This window comes from Erinaceus europaeus, chromosome 6, assembly GCF_950295315.1.
Source record: "Erinaceus europaeus chromosome 6, mEriEur2.1, whole genome shotgun sequence".
Classification (NCBI taxonomy): domain Eukaryota; kingdom Metazoa; phylum Chordata; class Mammalia; order Eulipotyphla; family Erinaceidae; genus Erinaceus; species Erinaceus europaeus.
In genome coordinates, this window is record NC_080167.1 from 54584174 (window position 1) to 54611892 (window position 27719).

At 42.7% G+C, this 27719-nt stretch overlaps 1 protein-coding gene and 1 long non-coding RNA gene across 2 annotated transcripts; one reads left to right on the forward strand and one right to left on the reverse strand.

The window, feature by feature from the left end:
• Nucleotides 1-12410: 12410 nt before the first annotated feature.
• Nucleotides 12411-18557, reverse strand: LOC132538937 (uncharacterized). Its single transcript, XR_009550262.1, has 3 exons — nt 18422-18557; nt 13883-14050; nt 12411-12997 (listed from the first exon to the last, which is right to left on the reverse strand). It is a non-coding gene; the product is annotated as an uncharacterized LOC132538937 (long non-coding RNA).
• Nucleotides 18431-27649, forward strand: VIM (vimentin). Its single transcript, XM_007526216.3, has 9 exons — nt 18431-19105; nt 19698-19758; nt 22857-22952; nt 23039-23200; nt 23714-23839; nt 24408-24628; nt 25107-25150; nt 25773-25858; nt 27284-27649. Exons 1-9 carry the CDS (start codon nt 18543-18545, stop codon nt 27323-27325), a joined length of 1401 nt encoding a protein of 466 aa, XP_007526278.1. The 5' UTR covers nt 18431-18542; the 3' UTR covers nt 27326-27649.
• The last annotated feature ends 70 nt before the right edge of the window (nt 27650-27719 follow it).

The following is a 27719-nucleotide window of genomic DNA, read 5'->3' on the forward strand; positions in this document are numbered from 1 at the left end:
TAATAACTACAACAACATTAAAAAACAACAAGGGCAACAAAAGGAAAAATAAATAAATATAAAAGAAAATTTTTTTTAAAAGAATGTACTTCTGCGCATCAAAGGAGCTTTGGAAGAGACATCTTAATAATGAGAAGTTCCAAGGAAACACTGTTAGATGAAGGATCACTTTTGAACACCAAATCAAAAGGTTTTTTAAATACTAGATCACCAAGAGAGTATTGTCAAGAACCCTCTCTCCCATACCTTATCTCCTACATGAGATCCTACTTGGAGCAAAAAGGAACCCAAGCTGGCAAGATGGAGGAGAAGCACTTTAATCAAAATAGAAATCCATCACTATTTCTATGCCTTAGGGAGTTTCCAGTGGGCCCAAACTTAGAGAAAGGAGACGTGTAACTTTAAAGCAAGATTATAATTTTGATGTTTGCATGGATTTGGACACTATAAATTGCCCTGGTTATTTTCTTACTTGAAGAGAACTATTTCATTTTAATAAAAGTGAAAAGAAAGGTTGGAAAATTTTCATTTGTAAAATGGTTAGACCATTTTATTAACTGTCTCCCCATCTTAATCTTTCCTGACTTTTAAGTTATATGCCCTTCTTCCTCCTTTATTCTTTTGTTCACAATAGTGATCCACATTTCTCTGTACCTAAATCTCTACTATGTGCTTTTTAAAAATGCTATTTATTTCATAGAAATAAAGGGAGAATAAATAGATAGTTAGACAGATAGATAGGTAGATAGATAGATAGATAGATAGATAGATAGATAGATAGATAGATAGATAAACCACAACACTGTTTCACCACTCATAAAGCTTTCCCCACGCAAGTGCAGACCAGGGGCATGAAACCCAATCTTTGCACATAGTGACACATAAGCTCGTCAGGTGCACCACCGCCCAACCCTTTTCTACTATGTGTTTTATATACATTTCTTACTTCTCCCTCATACGACTCCATATGAGGAAACTGAGGCTTGTCCATGGTTGCACCATCAATAAATAAGTAGAGGATCTGGGAATGTGCCCAAATAGTCTAATGCAAGAGTCTGTGATTTCTCCTCCAAAGAATGAATAATACACAGTCTCTCTTAGGTCAAAGTATAGGAATATTAGGCTTGTTTTCATTAATAAAACATACGTGAACACACTCCTCTTTTGTGAGAAAATATAAACATTCCACTGAAGGAGAGGTAGTAGAAGGGTAAACATAGTTATTTTCTGTAATCAGAAAATCTGCTGACAATTGCACTCATTTTGACTCCAACATGATGCCATTATATCAACAATCACAAGATTCCTCAATCCAATCATAAAAATAATAGCAGTTGCAACAACAATCTCTGAAACTTGTAATGTTTGACCTTTAAAGCTGCACTTACATATTTTAGTCAAATTTTATTTTCAAAAGCCACTACACTGTATTTTATGAGGAAACCAAGATTAAATGCTTCAAACTGTAATTTATTTATTTTAATTTTGTCTTTACTTATTTATTGGATAGAGACAGCTAGAAATCAAGAGGGGAAGGGGTGATAGAGAGGGGGAGAGACAGAGAGACACCTGCAGCACTGCTTCACCACTCACAAAGCTTTCCCCCTTGCAGGTGGGGACCAAAGGTTTGAACCTGGGTCCTTGAGCACTGTAACATGTGCACTCAACCATGGCTGTACCTACCCAGCCCCAACTCTATGATTTATTTAATATGAAAAATAATATAGGACATATCCAGGACTAAAAGAAGAGTCTCTCCAAGAAAAGTTCAAATAACAACCCATTTTTGCGATTCAGAAGTTCCTCACTTTACCATGCTCATTTATATAAGTCTCTCTTAATTTCCATGCTTTAAACTTCTCAGTAAACTTAACCATATATATATATAATCCAACACAAGATTCTGATGAGATAATTTATTCCAAGTAACCATGCATATAGTTTTCAAATGTCAAAACTGGAGTCATAGTAGGCAAATGAGTTGGCTGAGTCAATGGAATATAAGAATAGTACGGAATTCCACAAACCAGAGTTGAATATATTCATATTCCTAATATGGAAAAGTATGCCTTTTCTCACTAAAGAGATATTCTAGAATTTCAGAACAGTGCCAGCAGTTTTCAAAAATTCTAGCTGGTTTGGATGATCCCACTCCGAGAAAGCAAAGGTGCCTGCAAGCAATTGGTCTTTCTAAATAAATCCCAACAAGCTTTTCCTCTCTTGAATTACAAAAGGTTTTCTTTTTTTTTTTTTTTTTTTTTTTTGCCTCCAGGGTTATTGCTGGGGCTTGGTGCCTGCACCATGAATCCACTGCTCCTAGTAGCCATCTTTTCCTATCGTTTTTGCTGTTGATACTGTTATTGTTGTTCCTGCTGTTGTTGGGTAGGACAGAGAGAAATTAAGAGAGGAGGGGGAGGCAAAGAGGGGGAGAGAAACATAGTCACCTGCAGACCGGCTTCACTGCTTGTGAAGCAACCCCCCTTGCAGGTGGGGAGCCGGGGACTCAAACCTGATTCCTTACACAGATCCTTGCCCTTCGTGCCATGTGCGCTTAACCCACTGTGCTACCACCCGGCCCCCCAAAACATTCTTTTCTGTCTGTTCATAAGCAAAGTTTTCCTGCTCTGCCACTATATATGTCACATTTCAATAGCACAGTGGTTTTCAGATTTTGCATTCTGGGAACTCATTTGGAAGTTTTGTTAAGACAGGTTTCTGGTCTCCACCCCCAGAATTTCTGGTTCAGTCAGTCTTCAATGAATGTGGTAGTTGGCATTTCTAATGAATTTTCAGGTGATGTCTCTGCTGCAGGTCTGGGTACCACTTTTTGTGAACCACTGGTCTAAAACTTCTGCGTGTTGTTCCCTGTAAAGGTCCCACACAGAAAAGCATTCAACTGCTGAGGCTTGTAATTCACACAAAGGCCTTGTTTGGCCTCTCCTGAATACTTCTATCTGGAGATAAAAGAAAGGGTTGGCATGACTCATGGTATTTTTACTAAAGTTTTCCAGCCACGAAATTTAAAAGCAGAGAACTAAATTGAAAGCCAAAAGAAAACAGCAAAAATAATACTGTCTAATTTTGAGACTCAAGACTAGATTTCTGGAGTTAGGACAAAAAAAGCACAGTAATGAATCATGTAGACTGGAAACACTGGCATTGTCACCATCAAGACTGCCAGCAAAACTTATCACTAGGAGACCAGGAGATATTGTACAGGATGTGTATGCAAGAAGTCCCAGGTTCAATCCCCAGCACCACTAATAACCAAGAACAAATGTTCCAGCACTGCCACAAAAGTCAATTTTCTTTCTTGTATGCTTTTTTATATTTTTTACAGAGATAGAGAGAAATTTAGAGGGAAGAGAGGGCAGAGAGAGAGAGAGAGAAAGACAGACACTTGCATCATTGCTTCACAGCTCATAAAGCTTCCCCCTGCAGGTAGAGACCAGGGTCTTGAACTTGAGTCATTGTATATGGTAACATGTGCACTCTACCAGATAGATGCTCCACCACCCAGTCCCAAGCCAATTTTCCTTATTGGTCAGTAATTAATTCTTCCATGGATTTCTCCAATCACATTATTAACTGATCCTCTCCCTCTCTCTCTCTCTTCTACCAGAATCATCCCCGTGGTGACTCCACCGTTCCTACAGTTCATTTTCTCTTCTGTTTTCTCTTCATTTCTTCATCTATCTCTTCAAAATGATAGAAGGAAAGAGAGACAGAGAGATGGAGAGACACTGAAGTCCCACTCCACCACCACTTGTGAAGCCACACACACATGCAGAGCCCCCATATTGAGGCCCAAGTCTCAAACTTAGGTCCTTGGGCAAGTAATGTGTGCACTCTACAGGGTAAGCTACCTGCCAGCCCTACCCTTTATCTCTTTAAATCTCCTATATTTTCTGAGTCATCTCTACCATTTTTAAATCATTTCATTAATGCAGGGGTACAATTTCTTATCTCCTATGATAGTGTCTGCACCACACACCCACCAGCAACTTAAGCCCCTTTTTTAATTTAATCATGCATTGAGCCCACAATACCCTCTGTACCCCCTCCCTACTCACCTCCTGCAGATCACTACCATTTTTAACATGGAAAAAAAAGTCAGCTATCAATAAGCTGGTAATGTAGGAACATCCAGCAGGTAGATGGAAAATATAAGGATATTTTCCTGGCAAGGGAAATTTTTATTTTTATAATGCATCTCTCATCAGTACTCAGTGGAGATTTTATTTCCATGTTTTCATCTCTTTGGGGGGGGTAACAAGGCACTTTATATTATGGCATGTAAAGTAACTATTTTATACAAATGTGACTAGCATTTTAATGGCACAGTTACACTAAGTGATAAAAATAACTGACAAGAAAAGTTAGTATAAGGTGTCATGAGAAAATAAAGTAGGGGCCAGGTGGTGGCGCACCTGGTTGAGCACACATGTTATAATGCACAAGGACCTAGGTTCGAGCCCCCGGTCTCCACCTGCAGGAGGAAAGCTTTGCAAGTGGTGAAGCAGTGTTGCAGCTGTCTCTCTGTCTATCACCCTCTCTATCCCTCCCTTCCCTCTTGATTTCTGTCTCTATCCAATAAATAAATACAAAATTTTAAAAAAAGAAAAGAAAATCAAGTAGAGCATCAGACTTCGATATTTGAGGTTGCCAGTTAAGTTTCTAGCACTGCATGTACTAGAGTGGTATTGTGGTTTCTCTCTCTCCTCTCTGATTCATGTGAAACACAATCCCTCTTATATACTTATTAAAATGTTTTAAAAAACTTTAAAATTCAAATATAAGATATGTCATGCTATTGAATGTTATTATAAGATGCAGCATTTCTGCTTTGAAAATTAATCTTTAGTTCTATTTTTATTTTAGAGGATTTTAAATAAAAGAGAGAGACCAGAGCACCACTCTGGCACATGCGGCATCAGGGATTAAACCAGGAGTCTCAGGTTTGCAAGCCCTGTGCTCTACCTGTTGAGCTATTTTCACCAGCCATTGTTATTTCTACTTTCAATATATCAATATATTGACAAAGTTATTAATCTTTCACTTACCACCACAAGTCCATTATATTTCAAACTATAGGCCAACCAACTAACAATAGACTACTAAGTAACAAATGTCTGCTCATCATATGTTGCTTTTTCTGTCTCACTCCAAAGAAAAAGGGAAACAGGCATTATGGCTAATCCAAAATCTGGATACACAGATTGCAAGAAGTCATTCAGTAGGACCATGAGTCACCAAAAGGACTTCCTTAGTGATAAAAGTTGCCTCAGTAACCTAGATGCCCTGCTCTGCTGAAAAGTACATGGGCAGAGTGTGGGGTTTCAAACCCACTAGTCATTTCCTTTGCTTAATTGCTAACTGCTCTTCCCAGCTGCAGTTTGGAGCCTGTGTTTTATGTAGTAACCCAGCAACCAGCTATTATGGTACTCTTTTTTCAAGGGGAACAAAACAGAAAACTTTACATTTCCATGGCGTCCAGAGCTAAAGTCGATACTATCTTGCTAGGGTGATCCAGCTTTGAAGGGGGATATTCTGGAACATTTTGACTAGATCTCAGTTGTGACTTTGCAGGTAAAAGAGAAGTAAATCAGGTGGTTTAGTCATCCCTAGGTCCATAGCACCACCTACAAAGAGGCTGGCACTCAATAAGACTCAAAGGGGTGATTGATTCCTTTCAGAATAATGTAATTGGTGCAAGTTTTCAGACAGAAAGACAGAGGAAGAGAGGGAAAGACACCACATCACCAAAGTGTCCCTCATTGCAGTGGGGGCTGGCCTTTTAAGGTTTACCTGGGTCATTCATGTGGTAAAGCAGGCACCCACCCAGGTGAGCTATCTTGTCTGCCCTGGATAATCCAATCTGTTAAATACTGTGCCAACATTAAGTTGGGACTTCACTGTGCTATAGCACTTCCATGGTTTCTTTCAACCTTATGCACTGGGACTATGAGATTTGCTTGTCTCTGCCCTTGTACACATGTGAAATACTTCAAGAATGCTATATTTTAAAATAGAGTAGAGGGGCTAGGAAAAGGTAAAGCACTCAATTTGTGCTTAAGATTCTGGATTTTAGTCCCAATGCCCCATGGAATCACTAGATGTGGCGCTGGGGAGTTCCTTGGCTGGTAAAGCAATGCTGAGGCACCTCTACTCCCTTTCTCTCAAAGAAATAAAAGGATGAAGAAAATCGGCTGGGGAGGTCACTTAGTACGTGAGGCTCTGGGTTCATTTCTGAGGGCCAGAGAAATAAAATTAAATGGAACTTCTGCTATTGAGTATTGCTTGGAAAAACCTGGCATGGATCAGCAGTAAGATTAGTATTATGCAAGACATTTTTCAGAGTGGAACATCAACTCACACGTGGTATCACATTGCTCACACATTGCTTTAATTTGATCTCAAGACTCGTGGTTGTGTAATTCACTCTCTCATTGCACACAGCTGTCTCAGTATTTGTGAACTTTCCATCTTATAAATGTCCCTACCTTCAAACTAAGTAGTGAGGAAATGTTAAGAAGAAATGCAAGAAGTTGTTGTTCTGACTTATAGAGCTAATGTGTTTCCCTCCCCCAATGGAGTCAGTTTCTTTCCACTAGTAAATGTGGTTAAGAGTTTTATTCATTTTATGATATTCAAGGAGTCATATGCCATAACTATCAAACCATTCCAGTGAATTGAGTCAGATTTATGAACTGAGATGTCCATGGAAAACCACTAAAAATGCCGATCTATGTCTTGATGATTCATTAAAGGCATATTTTCTGAGTCAAAGACACTCCTGTTGTTCATTATAGCAGGAATGAAAAGTTCAACAAGACAGATGAATGTGTGATAAGAGTGTCAAAGAAACAGGATGTTAAGCTTAGTACAAGGATGTCACCAAGACCTTTCCTTTCATAGGATTCTCTAATTCCATTCCAGGTGGTTCACTTTCATACAAAGTCCCAAAACCTAGACATAGACCAGGTCCCGTGAGATAGGGCATATGTTCACCTGTATCCACACATTAGGGCAAAATATGTACCTGAAAGCAAAAGTGCACAATAGCCTGCAATGAGTCAGTATATGCAGCAAGCAAGTAGAAAGACCTAAAAAGACACCATAAAGTTCATAATGAAATAGTGTCTACTTAGACTTAGCCACCCCCCTCACCTACTTCCTATTATACTTCTCTCATTCACTCCAAAGCTAACCTTATCAAAGTAAGGACTGCAAAAGCTGAATAAGGGCAAGAGACTGGCATACTTTAATGATGACTCTTTAGTCACTATCAGCCCACCCCATCAGCTGGGGCCCTAGTCAGGGAGTCCTGAGATTCTCAAACAGACAAGATGGGCCTAGACCTCGAATAGATCCCTCTCTTAGAGGGATCTTAGAATAGATCCACTGTTACTGATCATCTCTATCAGGAACAACATAATAGACCCCGTTGTGGGCCCTCATAGGACCTTGCCCTCAACATGGATTAACTACGCTAGAGAATGTTCCATTCTCTGAAGGGAGGCTGGACAACATACTCTATCTTCCACCTGAGGAAGATAGATCCTGAAATTGGGGCAACTTGGAATGTTCCTACTCATGACCACAGAATGTGAGCTCAGATCTACAGGGATGCAGAGGTCACATAGGCTCCTAAGCTGAATATGGGCCCTAGATCACATCAAATTGATGGGGTTTACAGTCAACAATATTTATACAACTTTCCCATATTTGGGAGCTACTCTCTTCCCTGATCCAGCCTTCTGGTCCTTTTTCCAGCCATGACATCATCTCCCCAGACAATAACTTGTATCTACCTGCATATCAAATGTCAGGCTCAGGAAAAAAAAAAAAAACTAGTATAGTCATGGGCTCTTAGAATATAACTAAAATAGGACTACTGTCTATAAAATGGAGACGCCCCCCGCCCCACTTTTCATATGAACTGTTCCAGCCTTTAGGTTCATGGTTAGTCAACAATTTGTTTGGCTCTATATGTTAACTCTTTTCTAAGCCACCAGGTTCCAGATGCTAACATGATGCCAACTGGACTTCCCTGGACAGACAACCTCACCAATGTGTCCTGGAGCCTCATTTCCCCCAACCCCACTCCACTAGGGAACAAGAAAGAAAGACAGGCTGGGAGTATGAGTCAACCTGACAATGCCCATGTTCAGTGGGGAAGCAATTACAGAAGCCAGACCTTCCACCTCCTGCATCCCATAATGACTCTGGGTCCATACTCCCAGAGGGTTAAAAGATAGGAAAGCTATCAGGGTAGGGGATGGGATACGGAGTTCTGGTAGTGGGAATTGTGTGGAATTGTACCCCTTTTATCCTATGGTTTTTTTCAGTGTTTCTTTTTATAAATAAAAATTTATAATAATAATAATAATAATAAAAAGAAATATATGAGAAATAATGTGATGAAGATAGTTATGTGCTGGTTTGTCCTTTTCATTATTTCTTGCTTATTTAGATGATTACAGATTACAGGGTTTGCATATAATTAATACAAAAACTTTATGAATCCCATAAAGTTATCAAATATTCATCAAAGTAGAGTTCCTTGAAAATTTCATGTAATTATCACATAAATCATGGACTATGCATAGTTTTAACTCACTTATTACTGTAGGGCAAAAATATTAGTGAATAAAAGAAAGGCACCAAATTTTCCCAAGAAAAAAAAAACAATGTCACCAAAACTGAGGTGCTACATTAAGTAATATTCAGAGTGTGGGATCAGAATCCAGAAGGCCTGAGTTCAAATCCGAATTCTGCCACTTCCTGGCTATGTGAATTTGAATAAACCATTTTATTTGTGCCTTAAGTTCTTCATATATTTAAATGGGCAGCTGTGAAAGTTAAATAATCTAACATACAGCAAATAACGTAATACTTGGGACATGGCCAGCTCTCCACATATGCAAGTTATGATTCCATAAACCTTTCTTCCCCGGGCGAGACTCCAATTCTGGTAATATCAAATATGTCTGGTTGTCATTATCACTGTTTAGACTTACCTGACCAAGGACTCTGAAAACCAAGCCATAATTAGCTAAAGAAAAACCCTGATGGACCTACACCAGTAACTGTGCACTGTATTCCATTCACATATGCTCAGCTGCCTAAAGTTCTAGGACTAACACACAAGGAAGTCATAACATTTCCTCAGAACAACATCTCATAATTCATGGTCTGGAGGAAATGTGTCTAATCTATATTAAGTTCAAGTCCAAGATAATTGTCATAGCTTTTTCACATATCTGTATGAGTCACATTAGAGGCCCATGTCTAGTGCTTAGTCAATTAGAAATCCACAATCCAACTCATCATTTTAGAAACCACCAAACAAGAATTGTGGAGAGAGATGACAACCCCCTTATTCTGCTCTAAATGGTCTTTCTTTCTTTTCTTTTTTTTTTTTTTACTCCTTTCTTGTCATTTTAATGAATTTTCATATCCTTCACCAAGCATAGTTCTACTATTACGCTGTCTTCTATTTTCCCCTAATGCCACATGACTTCCTTTAGGGTTACTGTGATTGGTTTTTCTAAGTCTTTGTCTCTTAAGCTTCATTTATAGCCTCCACAAATCATATCAATCTTTGTCAGCACATATAGGCCCATTTGGTAGGATTTATCTTAAATGTTTGAGTTTATCAAACATATTCAACAGCAAATTATATATCCAAGATCCTGAAGAAAATAATTTCACTGGCTAAATAAATGAGATATACTGGAGCTCAAACAGCTCTAAATTCTTTAAAATAAATAAATAAATAAACTGACCAGGCTGGGGAAATAGCTCACTTGGATAGTGTGCTACTTTGCCATGTGCACAACCCAGGTTCAAGCCAGGACCCCACTGCACTGAAGAAAGTTTTGATCCCCTATCTTAAAAAAAAAATAAAAACTTACCAATTGATTAATCAAATTAAATAATTTGGAATTAGTGAGATAATTTTTTAAGGAAAAGAGATTAGAGCTAATTAGATAGACAGTCTCCCCTTTCCAACTTTACAGATTACCTTAAAGACAAAGCAGAATTATTTTAAAAAATCTTTAGTTATTTAAAAGGAATTGTACTGCTAAAGTGATCTTTTTGGACCCCCTGCCTAGATATTGCCTGTAAAAGCCCCCAGCACAAGGGAACTAGAAAACCTCCTCCAAACAAGCAAAGCAAATTCCCAGGATTCCAGAACAGCTGGCAAGTCTTCCCACATCGACATAACCACTTCAATTCTGGAAAATGGTAGAAACAATTATGGGCCATGAGACAAACACTTGCCTCTTTCTTTGTGGTCATCTTCCTTAGACCACACCCTAACAGTGACAGTTTAGATCTCTTTTAATAGTGTGTGTGTGTGTGTGTGTGTGTGTGTGTGTGTGTGTGTGTGTGTATGTGTGTGTGTGTGTGTGTATTTACTGTGGATTTTCGGTCAAGTGAACCAATACTGAAAATCTAACGTTTTTTTTTTTGGGGGGAAAGGTCTAAAATCAGATGAACTGGGCCTAGGTCATATGTTAATTAGCCTATTTGTCCCTCCCTACTTGCCAACTTCTCCCCCCTCAGTCATGCATTGTGCATTCGAATTTGATGAAGTTATAAACTCTGTGGAGACTACAATTTGCTTTTATACCCTAACGACTCAAAGAGATTTCTGGAGTTTTATCCTCCAGCTCTATTTTCTCTGAAATACATATATACATACATACATATACATAATTTTAGGGGATACACCAATGGTGCAAACCAGCCCAACACTGAAACAGTATAAGGAACTATCTAAGGCAGCCAAGCGGTCTTCATGTGGTCTGACTAGAAATGGTTCAGGAAAGATGTGTAAAATTGTATGATCCCACTATTACCCTCCCCCCTGCTCCCATGAATCTTCCCATAGCCAAATTAGAGAAAGGAAGATACTCCCAAGGCAGGAGATGAATTTTCCATCCACAATCCCTCCATTCCCTTAGTTGTTCTGTCTAGAAAGCTCAGAGCCCCTCTAGCCTCACGTGCCAGTTTGTCACCCTCTACCAAGAGGTCAATTCACCTGATATACTGCAAAGAGTCCTCAAGTTAGACTCTCCCTTCCTTCCCCCTACAACATGCCCAGAACATCTTCCAAAAACACAACTACAAGCATGTCTAGTCCTTCTTGAAAACCGCTGTGAATGCCCACTGCCTGCATTTGTTATCAACTCCTCTGCCTGGCATCTGTCCTCTCATATGTTTTCTTAGGCTACCTCTTACTTCCTTACAACTGCACCAGAATTCAGCCACTCTAGAATTCTCAAACTCCCTCAGAGTCTCCAGAAATCTGTGCTCTATGATATTTTTTATACTTCTTGATTTCCTCTACCACAACTAGCTCACATTCATTGCCCAAACACTACTTTCCTAAAAGATTTTCTGCTCTACCCCAAGGGGATGTGGTCATTTCTCCAACTAAGCCCTTCAGCATTTCCTCCCTATCTCCTTCAGAGCATTGGTTCACTGCCTTCTGCTCAAGATTGCAGCCCAGTGTGGGTTTCTAATCCCTTTACCAGGCAATGAGCACCCCACAGGCAGGAACATTTCCTCCTTACCTGGACCAACTAAGAGGCACCACAGGGAGTGTAAAAAAGGAGCCGACTCTCTGATAAATGGAACAAATATGACAGAAAAAAGGACTTGAGGATGGGAAGCTTCGGGTGAGGTTGCTATCTGCTGAAAGCAGTGAGACAAACTCAAAAGTGGCCTCAGGGGTCACAGAGGACCTGTGAGTCTCAACCTCTGCTAAAGCTCTGTCTCCTTCCTCCTCCTTATTATGACTTGTAACTATTTTGTCTACTGCTTTTGTTTTTTTCTCAGAGCTGGGACATTGTATACGTGTGATTTTACCACTCTGAGGTTGGTTTTTCATTCAGAGAGAGTCACTATAGCATCTTCCATGTGGTGTAAGGGCTCAAACCTGGGGTGCACACATAGCAAGGCATACCCCTCCCCAATGAGTTCAGTCTCCAATCCTCATTTCTTTCCTGACTTGAGTCTCTACCTTCTGTACCATACATACATACAGGCAGACTCTGCTACCCATACTCAGAGTGCACACAACACCATCCTTGTCCACCTTTCCCAGAGAGTGCCCAGCCCATGGTCAATATTCTGTGAATTCTGTGAATGTGGCTTAAGTAAGTAAAGTTTGTGGTTGGCTTTCCCTGGAAACATCAGATGCAGTCATGCAGAAAGTGACCAACACAAAGCTTGAACATAATAACCATTACTAAAAATTATCTTCCTTTCTTCCCTTCATCAACTCTTCCTCCTCTTCACTGTGCATTAATTCATACATTCAACATGTGCATTAATTCATACATTCAACTCTTCTTCCTCTTCACTCATGCATTAATTCATACATTCAACATATGTACCAGGTATCCAGTTTACCAAGATAGTGAACAAAAGAGAGAGAATTCCAAGCATTCTTGGAGCTAGCATTCTAGTGAGGGTGTGAGTGATTCAGTTTGGACCATCAGGAAATACCAGGAGTGTAGTTCTTATTAAGGAGAGGAGTCATGACCAGACAGGAATAGAGGTAAGCAGAGCACTGCAGAGAGGAGGTGGGAAACAGCTAGTATGAGTGACAGCATCACTAGTGACAGGAAGCAGTGAACAGGACACCCACTGACCTGCATTTCCAAGGTAAAGAAGTGGCAATGGTGAAGGAAGCTTCTACTCTTATAGTTTGCTATTTTATCCTCAAAGGGCAGGAAAGTTCAGAGGTAAGCAGTTGAGGTTTGTAGGCTTTCAGTCCAATTTTGAAAGTGATACATTTGAAGAAGTAGAATATAAACCAGATGAAAATGTTCATCTCAGGGCTAGCAATATAGTTCACCTGGATAGTGGGCCTGCTCTGTTATGTGCACAACCTATGTTATAGCCCAGGCCCCACAGAAGTGAAGGAAGCTTCAATGCAGTGGCATCTTTCTTTCTTTCCCTCTGCCTCTGTCTCTACCTGAAAAAAAAAAGTCAGGTTGCAGTGGGAAAGCTCTCACAACAACAGCAAAAAAAAAAAAAAAAAAAGGAAAATGTTCAAATTACAAAGTGAGGATTTACAGTGAGGTGAAAAATGAAACTCCCATTCTATTTGTTCTGAATCACTGATGTTTAAAGAAATGAAACATATTTTTTTGCACATGTATTTATTTATTTTTATGTGAGTGGGAGCCCAGAGCACTATCAGCTTTGGAAAAAGTTGGGGATAGAACCTGGGGTCTCAGGCATGCAAGTCCTGTACTCAAGCACTGAACCATCTCCTGGCCAAATACTATACTAAGTCTCTTTACAAATCCTCTAGGAATGTGTTCCTTCACCACATAATCTGAACACTGCACTGTCTCTCTAGTTCATGGAACACAGTAGGTCTCTACAAAATATCTATGAATTAAACTGGTTGGGAGTAGGCTAAATTTTCATCACTGAGGCAAAGAGAAATGTGTCTTGGAATCTTTCAGAAAGGTCTGAATTCCAATTTCACCCCTCACCTTTCCCCTCCCACCCCCAAGTTGTATGACTGTGGATAGACAGATGCAGGCAAATCTGCAAAATGGATCATCGAAACTGTCCTTCAGGATGCTATGAGTCTGTTCAGTGTATACAGGGCCAGTATACAGGTTCATCTAGCCAAGTACACACATTGCCATGTATGAGGCCCTGGGCCTGAGTCACTGCACTACAGGGAACACCATATATGGCACCAGGGAAGCTCCACAGAGGATGGAGCAGCTCTTTATTCAAAAAGAATAAAGGGGTCTGAGTGGTAGTGCACCGGGTTAAGTGCACTTGGCGTGAAGCGCAAGGACCAGCGTAAGGGTCCTGGTTCGAGCCCCTGGCTCCTCACCTGCAGAGGGATCTCTTTACAGGTGGTGGTGGTGAAGCAGGTCTGCAGGTGTCTATCTTTCTCTCTCCATCTCTGTCTTCCCCATCTCCCTCAACTTCTCTCTGTCACAGGCAGCAACAACAAAATGGAGAAAATGGCCTCCAGGAGCAGTGAGTCCAAATGATAACCCTGGAGAGAAAAAAAAAAAAAGAAGAAAGAAATTTAATTAAATGCTTTCAGGGTCAACAAAATAACTCACTTGGATAGCCTGCTGCTTCGTCATGTGCATAGCCCAGTTCTCCCCTGCACTGAAGGAAGTCTTGGTGCTATGGTCTCTTTCATTCTCTCTCTGCCTTTCTGCCTTCTCTGTCTCTATAAAAAATTAAATGCATTCAAAGTTTCTGTTATCCAGTAGGAACAAAAATGAAAGCACTTACTTAATATTACCATTGTGAGTTATTTTTTTTCTGCCACCTGGTTTTCCCTAGGATTTGTCATCTGTCTATTTCGCTATTCCTGGTGGACCCCCCCCCCATTTTCTAGACATAGGGTTGTGAGAGAGACAGAGAGAAAGAGGGAGACCAACAGAGAGGAGAGACACTACAGCACTTCCCCATCACTCATCATGAAGCTTCCATTGTGCATGGTGCTCCTATGTGGTAGCCAGAAGCTCAAATTCAGATCCTTGCACATAGATAAGTGTGTGCTCTACCATTTGAGATATCTTCTAAACCCCCCGTTTATTGCTTATTATTATCATGCTTTTCAGGTTTTGCCTACAAGGATTTCCCTTCGTCTCACTTGATCTGCCTCTCATTTCTGACATTCTGATAGCTGTGCTGTTGGCATAGCCCCTTGCCAGCCAGCTCTGCTAAAGCTGCAAGGCCACTAAGCTCCTTTCCTGCCCATGGCTGGCTGGCCTGTCAGCTCAATTGCCCTATTCCACTGACATCACCACGGCTTGCAAATTCCATAGTCACTGTCCCTACCTTAGATCTAGAAATGTTCACGTCTGGCCTGAAAATCATATCACCACCAGACCCTGATTTATACCTCACTTGCATCATACTGTGCTTGAAGTGACTTGGGAGTCTGGCATTTAAAAAAGACTTCTGAGACAGGCTTTCACAACAACAAAAATAAAAATGTAAATATGAAAGCAAGAGAGGGGCCAGGCAGTGGCACACTGGGTTGAGAGCACATAGTACAAAGCTCAAAGACTGGCACAAAGATCCCAGTTCAAGCCCCTGGCTCCCCACCTGCAGGGGTTGTGGGGTTGCTTCACAAGTGATGAAGCAGGCAAAATAAATAAATAAATAAATACCTGAGAAAGCCATGCCTCTGCACTGTTTACTTCCTAAAGGTAACTAAGGACATGGGGTCTGAATACGGCAGGATTGGCCATCAAAGCAAAGGATGTTTGGACATCTTAATCTACTCATTGAAGGACTCCCTTCATAAAGATGACTGCCTGTTGCATCTGTGCTTAGTGCCATACAATTTATCTCAGAAGCAAATTGATTCTTTCCAACATCCAACATCCCTTGCAATCTGCATGAACGAGTCAATGTGTCCTCATAACTTTCACTCTACTATACAGTCTATCACAAGGACAAACACATCTAATGCTGTATATCAATGTGTGGGGGGGGAGTGTGTACATGTATGTGTGGGGGGATGTGTACATGCAATACGGCAAGTGCACTGCCTGAATGTGTTCCCGCTCCAAATTTAAGCATTAGAGCCCCAATCCCAATGTGATGGATGGCCTCTGGGAGTAGGGCACTTAAGAGGTGATCAGAGCATTCTCTGCCATTTGAGGACACAGCAAGAAAACAGCCTGCAGGCCAAACAGAAGAGTGCTATTAGACATCAAGTTTGCTAACATCTGGATCTTAGACTTCCAGTCTCTAGAATGGTGAGAAGCAAATGTATGGGATTCCCTACACACACACACACACACACACACACACACACACACACACACACACACACACACACACACACACACACAATCAATGTATAGTATTTTGACACAGCAGCTGAGGTAACACGTCAGTGGTGATGAAATAGGAGCCCATAACAGTCCTGAGGGCGCATATTGGGGACAGATCAATAAGAAGGGATACCCCTGACATAATGATGACAGGGGACCAGAGTCCATTCCAGAGGAAGTCAACACAGTCCTGAGGAATTTGCTGTGGTTACCAGCTGTGTGAGTTGCCACACCATACCAAAGCCTTGCCCTCATTTCCCATAGTGCGTGAGACACTTTTCAAGCGTCCCCTGACAACACCCCCACACTGTGGGGGGATCAGCATTTTGGTGGGAGAAAGGTCCTTGTCCACCCTCTCCTCCCCCCAACAAGGCGGCTTTTTTTTTCTCGCGTCCTCCAGGTTCCAGGTGAAGTCACAATGGTGACATTTGCTGCATAGTGGCTTGAATAAAGGGCTCTCAGAGGGTAAGATGTGTAACATGTGGAGCATAAGCCAGCTGGTCTGGGTGCCAAGCCCCAGGAATGCTCTTGGGAATGACCCCCACCTCCCAGTGAGAGGGAATAAAGTAAAGTCACAGAGGGAGCCCTGCAGCCCCACCTTGGCACTGAAAGGTGCAGGCGGTCACCAAAATGTTGCCTGAAAGAGGTTTGTGCTCAGCAGTTTGAATCAACCCTTCATTTAATTCTCAGCTGTTTTCCTTAAATGCCAGGTAGTTTCCAGTCCCCCCGCAAGCAAGCAGAAGGGTTCTACCACCCCGCCCAGCCCCACCATCTAGTTACAGCAGAATCAAGATGCTTCTGTTTCAACAGTGGTATTGGAGTTACTACTCTTAGATCTCCATCTGTCTTCCAAATACTTAAAACAAACAGACCTACCGACTTCTGTGATTCTTTTTATTGTATTTTTATTCTTACTATCTTTATTGGATAGAGACAGTCAGAAATTGAGAGGAGGAAGCAGATAGAGAGGGAGACAGACACCTGCAGCCCTGCTCCACCACTTGGGAAGCTTTCCCCCCTGCAGTTGGGGACCAGGGGCTTGAACCTGGGTTTTATCTGTGATATGTGCGCTCAACCAGGTGTGCCACCGCCTGGCCCCGACTTCTGTTTATTCTTAAAATGTTACTAAATCCCAAGAAGACTAGCTTTTGCTAATCACTCTGTTCAGCATGTCACTAATATCACAACAGGCCCGGGGGTGAGAAAGTCACCTATTAGTTCCCTGAAGCAAAAGATTGTATTATTATTTTTTTCTTTCTAAACAATTGTTTTCCTCTTTCCAAGATCCAGGTTATGGCTTTTTCTTCTGGAAAGCAAGCCCAAAGATGGATGGTGTTTCTCAGGCAACTTCCCAGACTCCTCGTAGTCTGGGCTGACTTGAACAAGGAAGTCTACTCCCCACTCCAAAACTATCTGTCACTCGTCACACTGCAGCCTCATGTCAACGGTGTCAATAATCGAGTTCGGGTTTTAAAGGGACACCTGTCATTTCTAAGGTGGGTGCGGCTCACACCTTGCCTGACTTCTAATCAGGCCTAACAGCTAGTGGTCACCCAGTTTGATTGTGAAACCACGGGCGCCGTTTCCTCTTTCACCCACAACTTTCAGATCGAGTTAGAAGTTGGGTGTGGCTTCATGGGGGAAGGGAACGGATGAGGAGAGGAGACTGGAGGGGCGAGTGGGGGGGTAAGTAAAAGTTCTCCCCGAGTGTGAGCGCCCCCCGCAGACGATCTTGGCGGCTACCCATGGTCTGCAGCCCTTTCTTGGCAGGTCTAGGGTCTGCAACTCTTTCTTGCTAAGAAGCCGGCGCCCTTGGGACACAACCCAGACTTCTGTGAGCTGCTAGCTTCTGGACGCCCTGGTCTCCCCTCAACCGGACTGCACCCAGGAAAGAGGCGGCCGGGCTCCAAGTTGGAGAAAACTTAGCACCAAGTGTTGGCGGGGATTTGGGTCTAAGTAGTCTAACGGTTTCCCTGGAGCCACTAAGAGGTGGTGACTCAGGCCTGTGACTCAGAGCCCCCACCCCACTCTCGTGGGCTTTCCTGCGGGTGCGCGCCATCCAGGATCCAGCCGGGCCCGTTAGGTCCCTGAGCCCCTAAAAGAAGGGGATGGAAAGAGACGGTCGCGGGGCAGCGCCCAGCGTCCTGGGCCGTGCGCGCCCCACCCGAGCTCCGCTCCCAGCGCCTTTGTCTGTGCCTGGGCTGCTCCCGCCCCGCCCGGGCCCCCCGCCCCCTCCCAGCTCCTTTGCCCCCCGGCTCCCCCTAGCTCCCAGCACCCGGGGCCTCTCCCACTCGCGCACCACCCCCACGCCCCTTGTGTGTGTGTGGTGTTGGGGACCCCTGCGGTCCGGTTCCAGAAGGGGGCCCCGCCACGCACCCCTTTTATCCAGCAGCCCGGACTGAGCTGGATAAACTGGGATCATTCTCCACAAAGCCCCCCGAAAGTTACAAAGTAACGGAACCGGGCGACCCCCCCCCGCCCTCCTCCCCGCCCCTGGCTGGGTCCCCATTGGCTGGGCCGCCTCGCGGCTGGGCCGGCAGTGGGAGGGGGCCCAGTCTTCTCACCGGGTTATAAAAACTGCGCCCTAGGCGGCGCCCCGTCCTCTGCCACTCCCGCTCCGTGGTCCCCGCGCCTGAGACTCTGCAGCCAGCCTCCCAGCACCCGCAGCCGCCGCCCGCCGCAGCCATGTCCAACAGGTCCGTGTCGTCGTCCTCCTACCGCAGGATGTTTGGCGGCCCAGGCACCGGGAGCCGGCCGAGCGCCTCCCGCAGCTTCGTGACCACGTCCACGCGCTCCTACAGCCTGGGCAGCGCGCTGCGCCCCAGCTCGGCCCGCAGCCTCTACTCCTCGGCCCCGGGCGGCGCTTATGTCACGCGCTCGTCCTCCGTACGCCTGCGGAGCGGGGTCCCCGGCCTGCGGCTCACCCAGGACTCGGTGGACTTCTCGCTGGCCGACGCCATCAACACCGAGTTCAAGAACACGCGCACCAACGAGAAGGTGGAGCTGCAGGAGCTCAATGACCGCTTCGCCAACTACATCGACAAGGTGCGCTTCCTGGAGCAGCAGAACAAGATTCTGCTGGCCGAGCTGGAGCAGCTCAAGGGTCAGGGAAAGTCGCGCCTGGGGGACCTGTACGAGGAGGAGATGCGGGAGCTGCGCCGGCAGGTGGACCAGCTCACCAACGACAAGGCGCGCGTGGAGGTGGAGCGCGACAACCTGGCCGAGGACATCATGCGGCTGCGGGAGAAGTAAGGCGGCTGCAGGAGGGCGGGAGGTGCGAGCAGGGAGGACAACGCCCCCCCCCCAACTGCAGAGAGGAGGTGCCACGCCCTTGGGGATGTGGCCCGGGCGGCGGTCGCCTGGGGGCGCAGCCCCGCCCCAACTCAGCTCTTGCGGGCGCGCTTGTGTTCACTTCTACGCACGGTCCAGTAAAGCCCCCTTTTCAAGTTCCAGAATTCTGAAAACTTTGAAGACACTTTTGCTACTTCCCAAAAACTTTTAGAAAGTTTCCCGACTCCCCTCTGGCTGGTTGCCAGCCATGGGGTGGGAGGGGAGGAAGGAGGAGAGGTCGGTCGTGGAGGAAGCGAGACAAAGGGATTGTGGTCCCTGGAGAGACGGGGATGGGAGGGGCATTATTGATTTTTTCGCTCCAGTCCTGGGTCTTGATAAAACTTGCGACGAGAGGCCGCCCCCAAAGCCGCCGTGGCTGGTAGCCAATTTTGCTGGGGATGCGGGTTGGGGGGGGGGGAGTGGAATCCGGGTGCTGCGATGGGTGGTTGGGTGTGGCCAACCTGCCTCTTGCCACCAAGTTCCCCTTTGGTTAATGCACCACTGTTTCAGGTTGCAGGAGGAGATGCTTCAGCGAGAGGAAGCCGAAAGCACTCTGCAGTCTTTCAGACAGGTTTGTAGATTATCTTCCCTCTCGCAGCCACCGGGCCCCACCCATTCCACACACCGCCAGTTCTCAGTTACTCAACTCTGGTCTAACTGTACAAAACTTGGGGATGCACGCAAAGCCCCCTGGTGGCAGAAAGACTTCAGGCTGCAATACTTCCCCATATAAACCCTGCACGACTTAATACCATTCTTTAGGGCAGGAAAAAAAAATGCAATAGAAAGAAAGGAAGGAAGGAAGGAGAAAGAGAGAGAGAGAGAAAGAAGGAAAGATAGACCTGTTTCAAGATTCCTTTCCTACAAAGAAACTTTCTACAAAAAAAAAAAAAAACTGATTTTGCAACACACTAGCACTCTGACATCCAGCAGTTACATTTTGATTTTGATTGTGGTCTGAAGTCATGCTAGCTAACTTTCACAAGGCCACATAAAGTGTTAGTTTGCCTTTGTTGTTTAAAAGCAAAGAGTAGGAGGATTAAAAAAAAAAACTTTGCTTAGCTGGATGTAAGCCAGCAAGTACTTTTCTTCTGTGCAAGTTCTTTTGTGGCATTAAAGTGAGGTGGAAATATCTACTGCAGTGCTTTACTATTTTGTGATCTAATAAGGGTGAAAAGAAGCCATCTGTCCCCTGGGCAGAAAGGTATTAATGGTTTCTATGGGCTTCGCTATGGAATGTAGATACCCACATTCTGGCAAGTGTGGTGGCTCTGGACAGAAAGAATAGGAGCCTTTGTGTTCCCAGAGCAGCTCTGCAACAGGCTACATTTTTAGAGAATATGTAATGATGTAAGCACAGTTCTAATTGGGCACAAGTATTTGCTAACATCTGTTATCTAATATTTGGCCCAGATGTGTGAAGGATGGGGTGGGAAAAGTTCTTAAAGCTGCACTCATGATTTACACATTTGGAAAAGCCTCTTTCCTGGGGTCTTATATTCTTATGCATTTTCTGCATCAATAAAGAATAAACCAACAGATGCAGGACAGTACTGAAATTAAAGGGGTTTTCTCTTTTTTCTTTTCCTTCTAAGATAGATGAACTTAATTTTAATTGAAATTTGGACTCTAAAAGCAAGAATAGATCCCGGCTTTGTCTAGTCTCCTGTACACTCTCTTTGGTGGCCACAAAAGCATTCCAAGATGAATAGTATCTATTAACTTTTTAAAGTAGTAATGCATTTGCCAAATTAACTTAAATGCAGCAATGTGTGGTTCATTTTAGTCACAGAGCATTTACAGTCATCATAACTGTAGTGTCTCTATAGAGTAACAAATTAGTATAATGTAATATTAGCTTTAAAGAGCTTCTACTTAGGAATTTAAAGGGATCAAATACCTCACTTTCTCTTTAATGAGGTAAAATATCACAATGGATCTCTTTTGAGGTTTATAAATTATCTATGTATCTTCACTAGCGCTTAAATGCAAGCAGAAAGAATTTTTCCCAAGTCTGATATTTTTAATATAACCCATTCTTCATTCATATATCCATGTGGATGACAGAAGTGTCTCAACATTTTAAGATTCTTAGATCTACAAAATGTGCTGAAAATATAGTTACAAGAAAAGAAGAATAAAAATTCTGACATTCCCCAGAGGAGTGATAAAATCTTAGTTGCAGAATTACACATCTGGGTTTGTAATGCAGCCATTTGCCAAAAAAAAAAAAAAAAAAAAAGTTATATGAAAGCTAGGGTAGCCCTCTACATCTGGTTTCACTGTGTGTATATAAGCATTTTGACATGTCATCCTGAAACAAAGTAACTGAACTGATAACAAGTTAAGTACATATCCTTCTAGAAGGGACACACTTTTTTTTTTTTTGAATGAGACAGGAGCATTTCAGAAGAAGACATTGCCAGAGAAAGCAAAGCAAATTCAGAGTTACAGTTCCCTATTTACCTGACCTGTACCTTGCCAGTGCAGATCCTAAAGTAGAGTTTCAGTCCAGTCTTATAACCTAAGTACTGGATGACTACATATTTGCTTTGGACCCTAAAGGTAAATTTCAGATTTGAATGGGAAGGTGAAGGAGAAGAGCTTAGGTGCACAGTGAATCTTGCAAAGCATAAGTTTCTGTTCTACATCCAATTATATATACAAGAAGTTGTGGAATTAGGTTAATTTCTATTATCACATGATTCCATGGTATTACCAAAAAAGTCTATAAAGCAGGGCAACACTGATTTTCTTTTTAAATTTGTTTTCTTTCTCAAATGATTTATTTTATGAGAGGGAGGGGAAGGTGGGATCACTGCTTGACACTTGCATTTGGAGTCCTAAAATCCAACCTAAGGCCTCAGGAATGCCAGTGCTGTTTTTTTTATTATTATTATTCCCTTTTGTTGCCCTTTTTTTTAATTGTTGTTGTTATTGATGTCATCGTTGTTAGGACAGAGAGAAATGGTGAGGGGGGGAGACAAAGAGGGGGAGAGAAAGACAGACACCTGCAGATCTGCTTCACTGCCTGTGAAGCGACACCCCTGCAGGTGGGGAACCAGGGGCTCGAACCGGGATCCTTAAGCTGGTCCTTGAGCTTTGCACCACCTGTGCTTAACCCACTGTGCTACTGCCTGACTCCCCAGTGCTGTGTTCTATCCCTTGAGCTATGTCTCTGATCATACAAGAGTAATTTTCTAGATTAAGATATATTAACCTCATCACTGGGCTGGGAAGATGTTACAGGGCAGAGGAAGGATTTGCATGTGGAAGGTTCTAGGTTTGGTTCTGGGGAGCACCAATAGCCAGAGATAAGCAATGCTCTGGTACAACACAGACACACACACACATGCCTACCCAGCTCCATAGATGTAAAACAGATTAAATGATACTTGAATGTAATTGTCGTATTAGTGTACCCTTTTTTATTTTTAAATAGTCTGTCTGCCACCTTGACTGCATTCACAATTAGGATCTATAAATGGAGAAAATACTATGGTAGATTCTGGTACTATGTGATTTTCAAATATATTCAAACGTCACAAAATATGTCAACCTCCTTCCTACAGAGAAGATGTTGAGCTCATCAGATCAATTTTAAAATGAACAAATGAGAAAAGCCATATATTTAACCATCCTCCAATCCTCTCTATTTTTTCAAACTAGGATGTTGACAATGCTTCTCTAGCCCGCCTTGACCTTGAACGCAAAGTGGAATCCCTGCAAGAAGAGATTGCTTTCTTGAAGAAACTACATGATGAAGTGAGTGGTGTTTCACTGAGTGAGTGAATGTGGGAGGAACTGTTCCAGGCTGGGCCTGGCTGACCTTCTTTCTGTTCTTTCTGCAGGAAATCCAGGAGCTGCAGGCCCAGATTCAGGAACAGCATGTCCAGATTGATGTGGATGTCTCTAAGCCTGACCTCACAGCTGCCCTGCGTGACGTCCGCCAGCAGTATGAGAGTGTGGCTGCCAAGAATCTTCAGGAGGCCGAGGAATGGTACAAGTCCAAGGTATGTTAAGTCAGTGCAGTCAAAATAAAAGGCAAGTGTTTCTTCCCTCAAACAGTATATCTATACCTGTCTTTGGTTCCTAAATATATGCATATAGAAAATCTGGCTTTAACTTCTTATTTATATTTTGTTTATTGCTACTTCCTTCCCCAGTACCCACACTGCCACCTTCAGAATAGCAGACTTTCTTTCCAATGCCCTTATTTCACTCCAATTCAAAGTAGTGTCCTTGACTTCCATCCTTTTTAGAAAAGATTAACAGTGACTTTTGAGAAGAAAAACATCAACACCACCATTCCAGAATTGTTCTTCCTCTGATTTTCAAAATGAAATTTATATATTCTGGAATATATTCTAGAAGATACATTTGAACATAAAATATAAAACATGGTTTGCATCACCTAATAGTCACTTACCCATTTGCTGATGCATTATATTCTCCTCTGTTCATGTAAGGAGGGATGTGTGGACATGTCCCCTGAATGATATCCAGTTCTTTTTTTCTCTTGACAGTTTGCTGACCTTTCTGAGGCTGCTAACCGGAACAATGATGCCCTGCGCCAGGCAAAGCAGGAGTCCAATGAGTACCGCAGACAGGTGCAGTCCCTCACCTGCGAAGTGGATGCACTTAAGGGCACGGTGAGTGTCATCACTCATGGTAAACAAGGGAAATCAAGCACTGTAGCCATTGAATAGGCCAAATTAATAATCCCTGGATAACACTTCAAAAGAAGAAAAATGTGCATATGTATGGCACTAAGTCACCTCCAGAAAGCATTTTTTATTGCATACTTTGAGAGAGACAGACCAAAGCAGCAATCCACCATCTGTGGGGGCCCACCAGTGTTTGACTTTGATGTCATTTTTGTAGCTTTCATGACAATGAGGATCAAAGCCAAGGCTTCACACATGTAGGGCATGTGCACTGAGTCACCTACTTTCCAGGCCCAAAATATATATTTTGATCCAAAGAAAATGAGTCTGCCAGACAGATTCAAAAAGTACTTTGAGATGTCTAGATTTCGGCTTACATAAATTTTTGCTTTTCCTAAGAAACGACTTGATGCTTATATCTTCCACCTTAAATTAGAGTATTTTCCTTTTGTCACTGAGGGCTGCAAGGGTCTGTAAGTGGTTCTGGGGATTGCTGGGTTATTATTTTTTTTTCCCAGAGAAATAAATTACAAGTCTTTCTTATCTCCTGCAGAACGAGTCTCTGGAACGCCAGATGCGTGAAATGGAAGAGAACTTTGCTGTTGAAGCTGCTAACTACCAAGACACTATTGGGCGCCTGCAGGATGAGATTCAGAACATGAAGGAAGAAATGGCCAGGCACCTCCGTGAGTACCAAGATCTGCTGAACGTGAAGATGGCTCTCGACATTGAGATCGCCACCTACAGGAAGCTGCTGGAAGGCGAGGAGAGCAGGTACTGAACTAGAGCTGCTGGTGGGGGTGAAGGCAGTGTGGTGAATAGTTACCATCTGATTGTGCCACTGGCTTTCCACACATTATATCGGTAAATTTAGGACATTTCTTCAAGGTAACTACTTGCCACCTTATATGAGTGAGAAACCTGAGGTTCTGTGAAATGAAGTAACTTGCCTTAGTCAGCTAACCATCAGCAGAGCTGGGATCTGAACCCACAAATGGGTAGAAGACAGCAATTCCCACTGTGCCATGCCTCTGGCTAGTGCCCCATGTGGAGACAATTCTTAGAGTCAAATATTTCAGTGTATTCATGAGATTAATTGTGGCTAGATGCCTCTGGAGTCATCAGCCTATTATTCAGGAATCACAAAAACAACTTTTCTGATTTGATGAAAACAAAAAGTGTGTGGCTTTGCTCTTAACAATTCAATGGTTTTCAAGAGTAAATAAACATGTTTTCTGCATTTCCCCCCCAGAATTGCCCTGCCTCTTCCAACCTTTTCCTCCCTGAACCTGAGGGGTAAGCAAGCATTTGGTTGTCTTTTATGAAAAAATGTCTGTGTTTCTAAATATTCTGTTTAGGATGAAACAACCATTTTAATATTGTTGTGGTGTTTCTGAGGATTGAACCTGGGACCTCTGGAGCCTCAGGCATGAAAGGTTTTTTGCATAACCATTATACTATCTCTTTAGCCCTAAAGCAGATCTTCCTTCCCTTCCCTTTCTCTTCCTTCCTTCCTTCCTTCCTTCCTTCCTTCCTTCCTTCCTTCCTTCTTTCCTTCCTTCCTCTTCCTTCTTTTCCTTCTTTCCTTCCTTCCTTCCTTCCTTCTTTCCTTCCTTCCTCTTCCTTCTTTTCCTTCTTTCCTTCCTTCCTTCCTTCCTTTCTTTTTTTCTTTCTTTCTTCCAGGGTTATTGCATAGGCTCAGTGCCAGTATTAGGAACCCATGATTCCTGGTGACTATTTTTTTTTCTTTTTCTTTCGTTCTTTTTTATTGTTATTATTATCTTTTACTTGGTAATATGTGTGCGCAAATTAAACATATTAAACAACTATGAACAAAAATCATAATTCTTAGAATAAGAGTTAATTCGCTTTTCATTTGTCGCTTTCACTGATTTGGGTCCTGTTTTCTTTTACTCAGAAACCAATCTGGAGTCACTTCCTCTGGTGGACACCCACTCAAAAAGAACACTTCTGATTAAGACAGTGGAAACCAGAGATGGACAGGTTGGTATCAAAACTGGATTTCTTGGACACCCATTGCTATCCCTTTAAACCAGTGAATTCACATGTTACATACAGTTTGCTCACTGGGTGGCTTAGTTTCACTCCTTCCTGATGCAAAGAGGACAGGTCTCTTCTTGCAACATACACATTCTTAGTAATTATTTGACTCCCAGATGTGAGGGGAAAGTAGTATCTTCCTACACTTCAAATATAGTGATTTTTCTCTGGTGCTTAATTTGAAATCGGAGCACAGCTCCCTTAAGTTACTTCCTAGGCTGGTTTCATTTTGCTAATCTGCCTCAATATCAGGAATGTTTCCTTACTAGGTATATGGCCTCCTTCTCAACTACCAATGAAACACTGGTAGTCCAAGCCCTTTCCCATAGTAAACAACATATCAGAGGACCAAATAGTTTCCTGTTACCTCTGTATACCATGAAGTAAGTCATCAGAATCTGTTATAGTTTTTGTATAATCATCTCTTGCACATTTAAACATATGTGCATGTTCATGTGACTTCACTGCTATTAAAGTGGTGGTTTTTTTTTTTTTTTTTTTTTGCTATGGAGCATGATGTCAATTACTGTTATAAACAGCTGTTTTTTCTTAAAAATATATTTTCTTTTTTTGTTCTGGATAGATAAGAGAGAAATCAAGAGGCATAGGGAAGGTAGATAGGGGGAAAGACAGACACCTACAGCACTACTCATGAAGCGTCCCCCTGCAGATAGGGAGCAGGGGCTTGTACCTGGGTCCTTGTACACTGTAACATGTCTGCTCAATCAGGTGAGCCACCACTTGGCCCCTGTAGACACCTTTTTTTTTTCTTTCTTTTTTTTTTTTCCTCCAGGGTTATTGCTGAGCTCGGTGCCTGCACCATGAATCCACCGCTCCAGGAGGCCATTTCCCCCCTTTTGTTAGCCTTGTTGTAGCCTTGTTGTGGTTATTATTATTGCCATTGTTGATGTTGTTCATTGTTGGATAGAACAGAAAGAAATGGAGAGAGGAGGGGAAGACAGAGAGGGGGAGAGAAAGATAGATACCTGCAGACCTGCTTGAAGTGACTCCCTTGCAGGTGGGGAGCCGGGGGCTCGAACCAGGATCCTTATGCTGGTCCCTACACCTTGCGCCACATGCGCCTAACCCACTGTGCCACTGGCCAACCCCCAATGTAGACATCTTTTTTTTAAAAAAGATTTCTCTCTAAACTATTCCAATGGATATTGATTTGGGCCTGCGAGTGAGAGTTCTATAAATCTCTGTCCCTCATCACTGTAAACCTTCTCATGCAACATCAACAATTGTCTTCCAACTTTCACAGACTACATACATATGGAATAGGAGTTTGCTTGCTCATGCTTTCTGGGGTAATTTCATCTTTAAGACAGAGAATTATATTCGATTTGAATTTCATTTCTTTAACAGGTTATCAATGAAACTTCTCAGCATCATGATGACCTTGAGTGAAAACTGCTCACACTACATGCAGCAATCCAGTACCAGCAAGAACAAGAAAGAAATCCATATTCTAGTGAGACAGCTTTTCAAGTGCCTTTCTGCAGTTTTTCAGGAGCTCAAGGTAGATTTGGAATAGAGATAAGCTCTAGTTCTTAAGAACCAACATTCTTAAACATTTTAGAAAGTTTACAACATAATCTAGTTTGTGAGGAAAACTTGTGCTAGAATACTTTTTTTAAAAGTATTTTTAAAAACCATTAAAATTGCTCTTTTTTTTTTCCCAACGAGTATCTGACCAACTGGTTTCTGCTTCAATAAATCTTTGGAAAACTCTTTTAGTGTGTTACTTATTTGGCCTTTTTAAAGGTATACTTCACTTTCTTTTCAATTAAGTTATTTATTA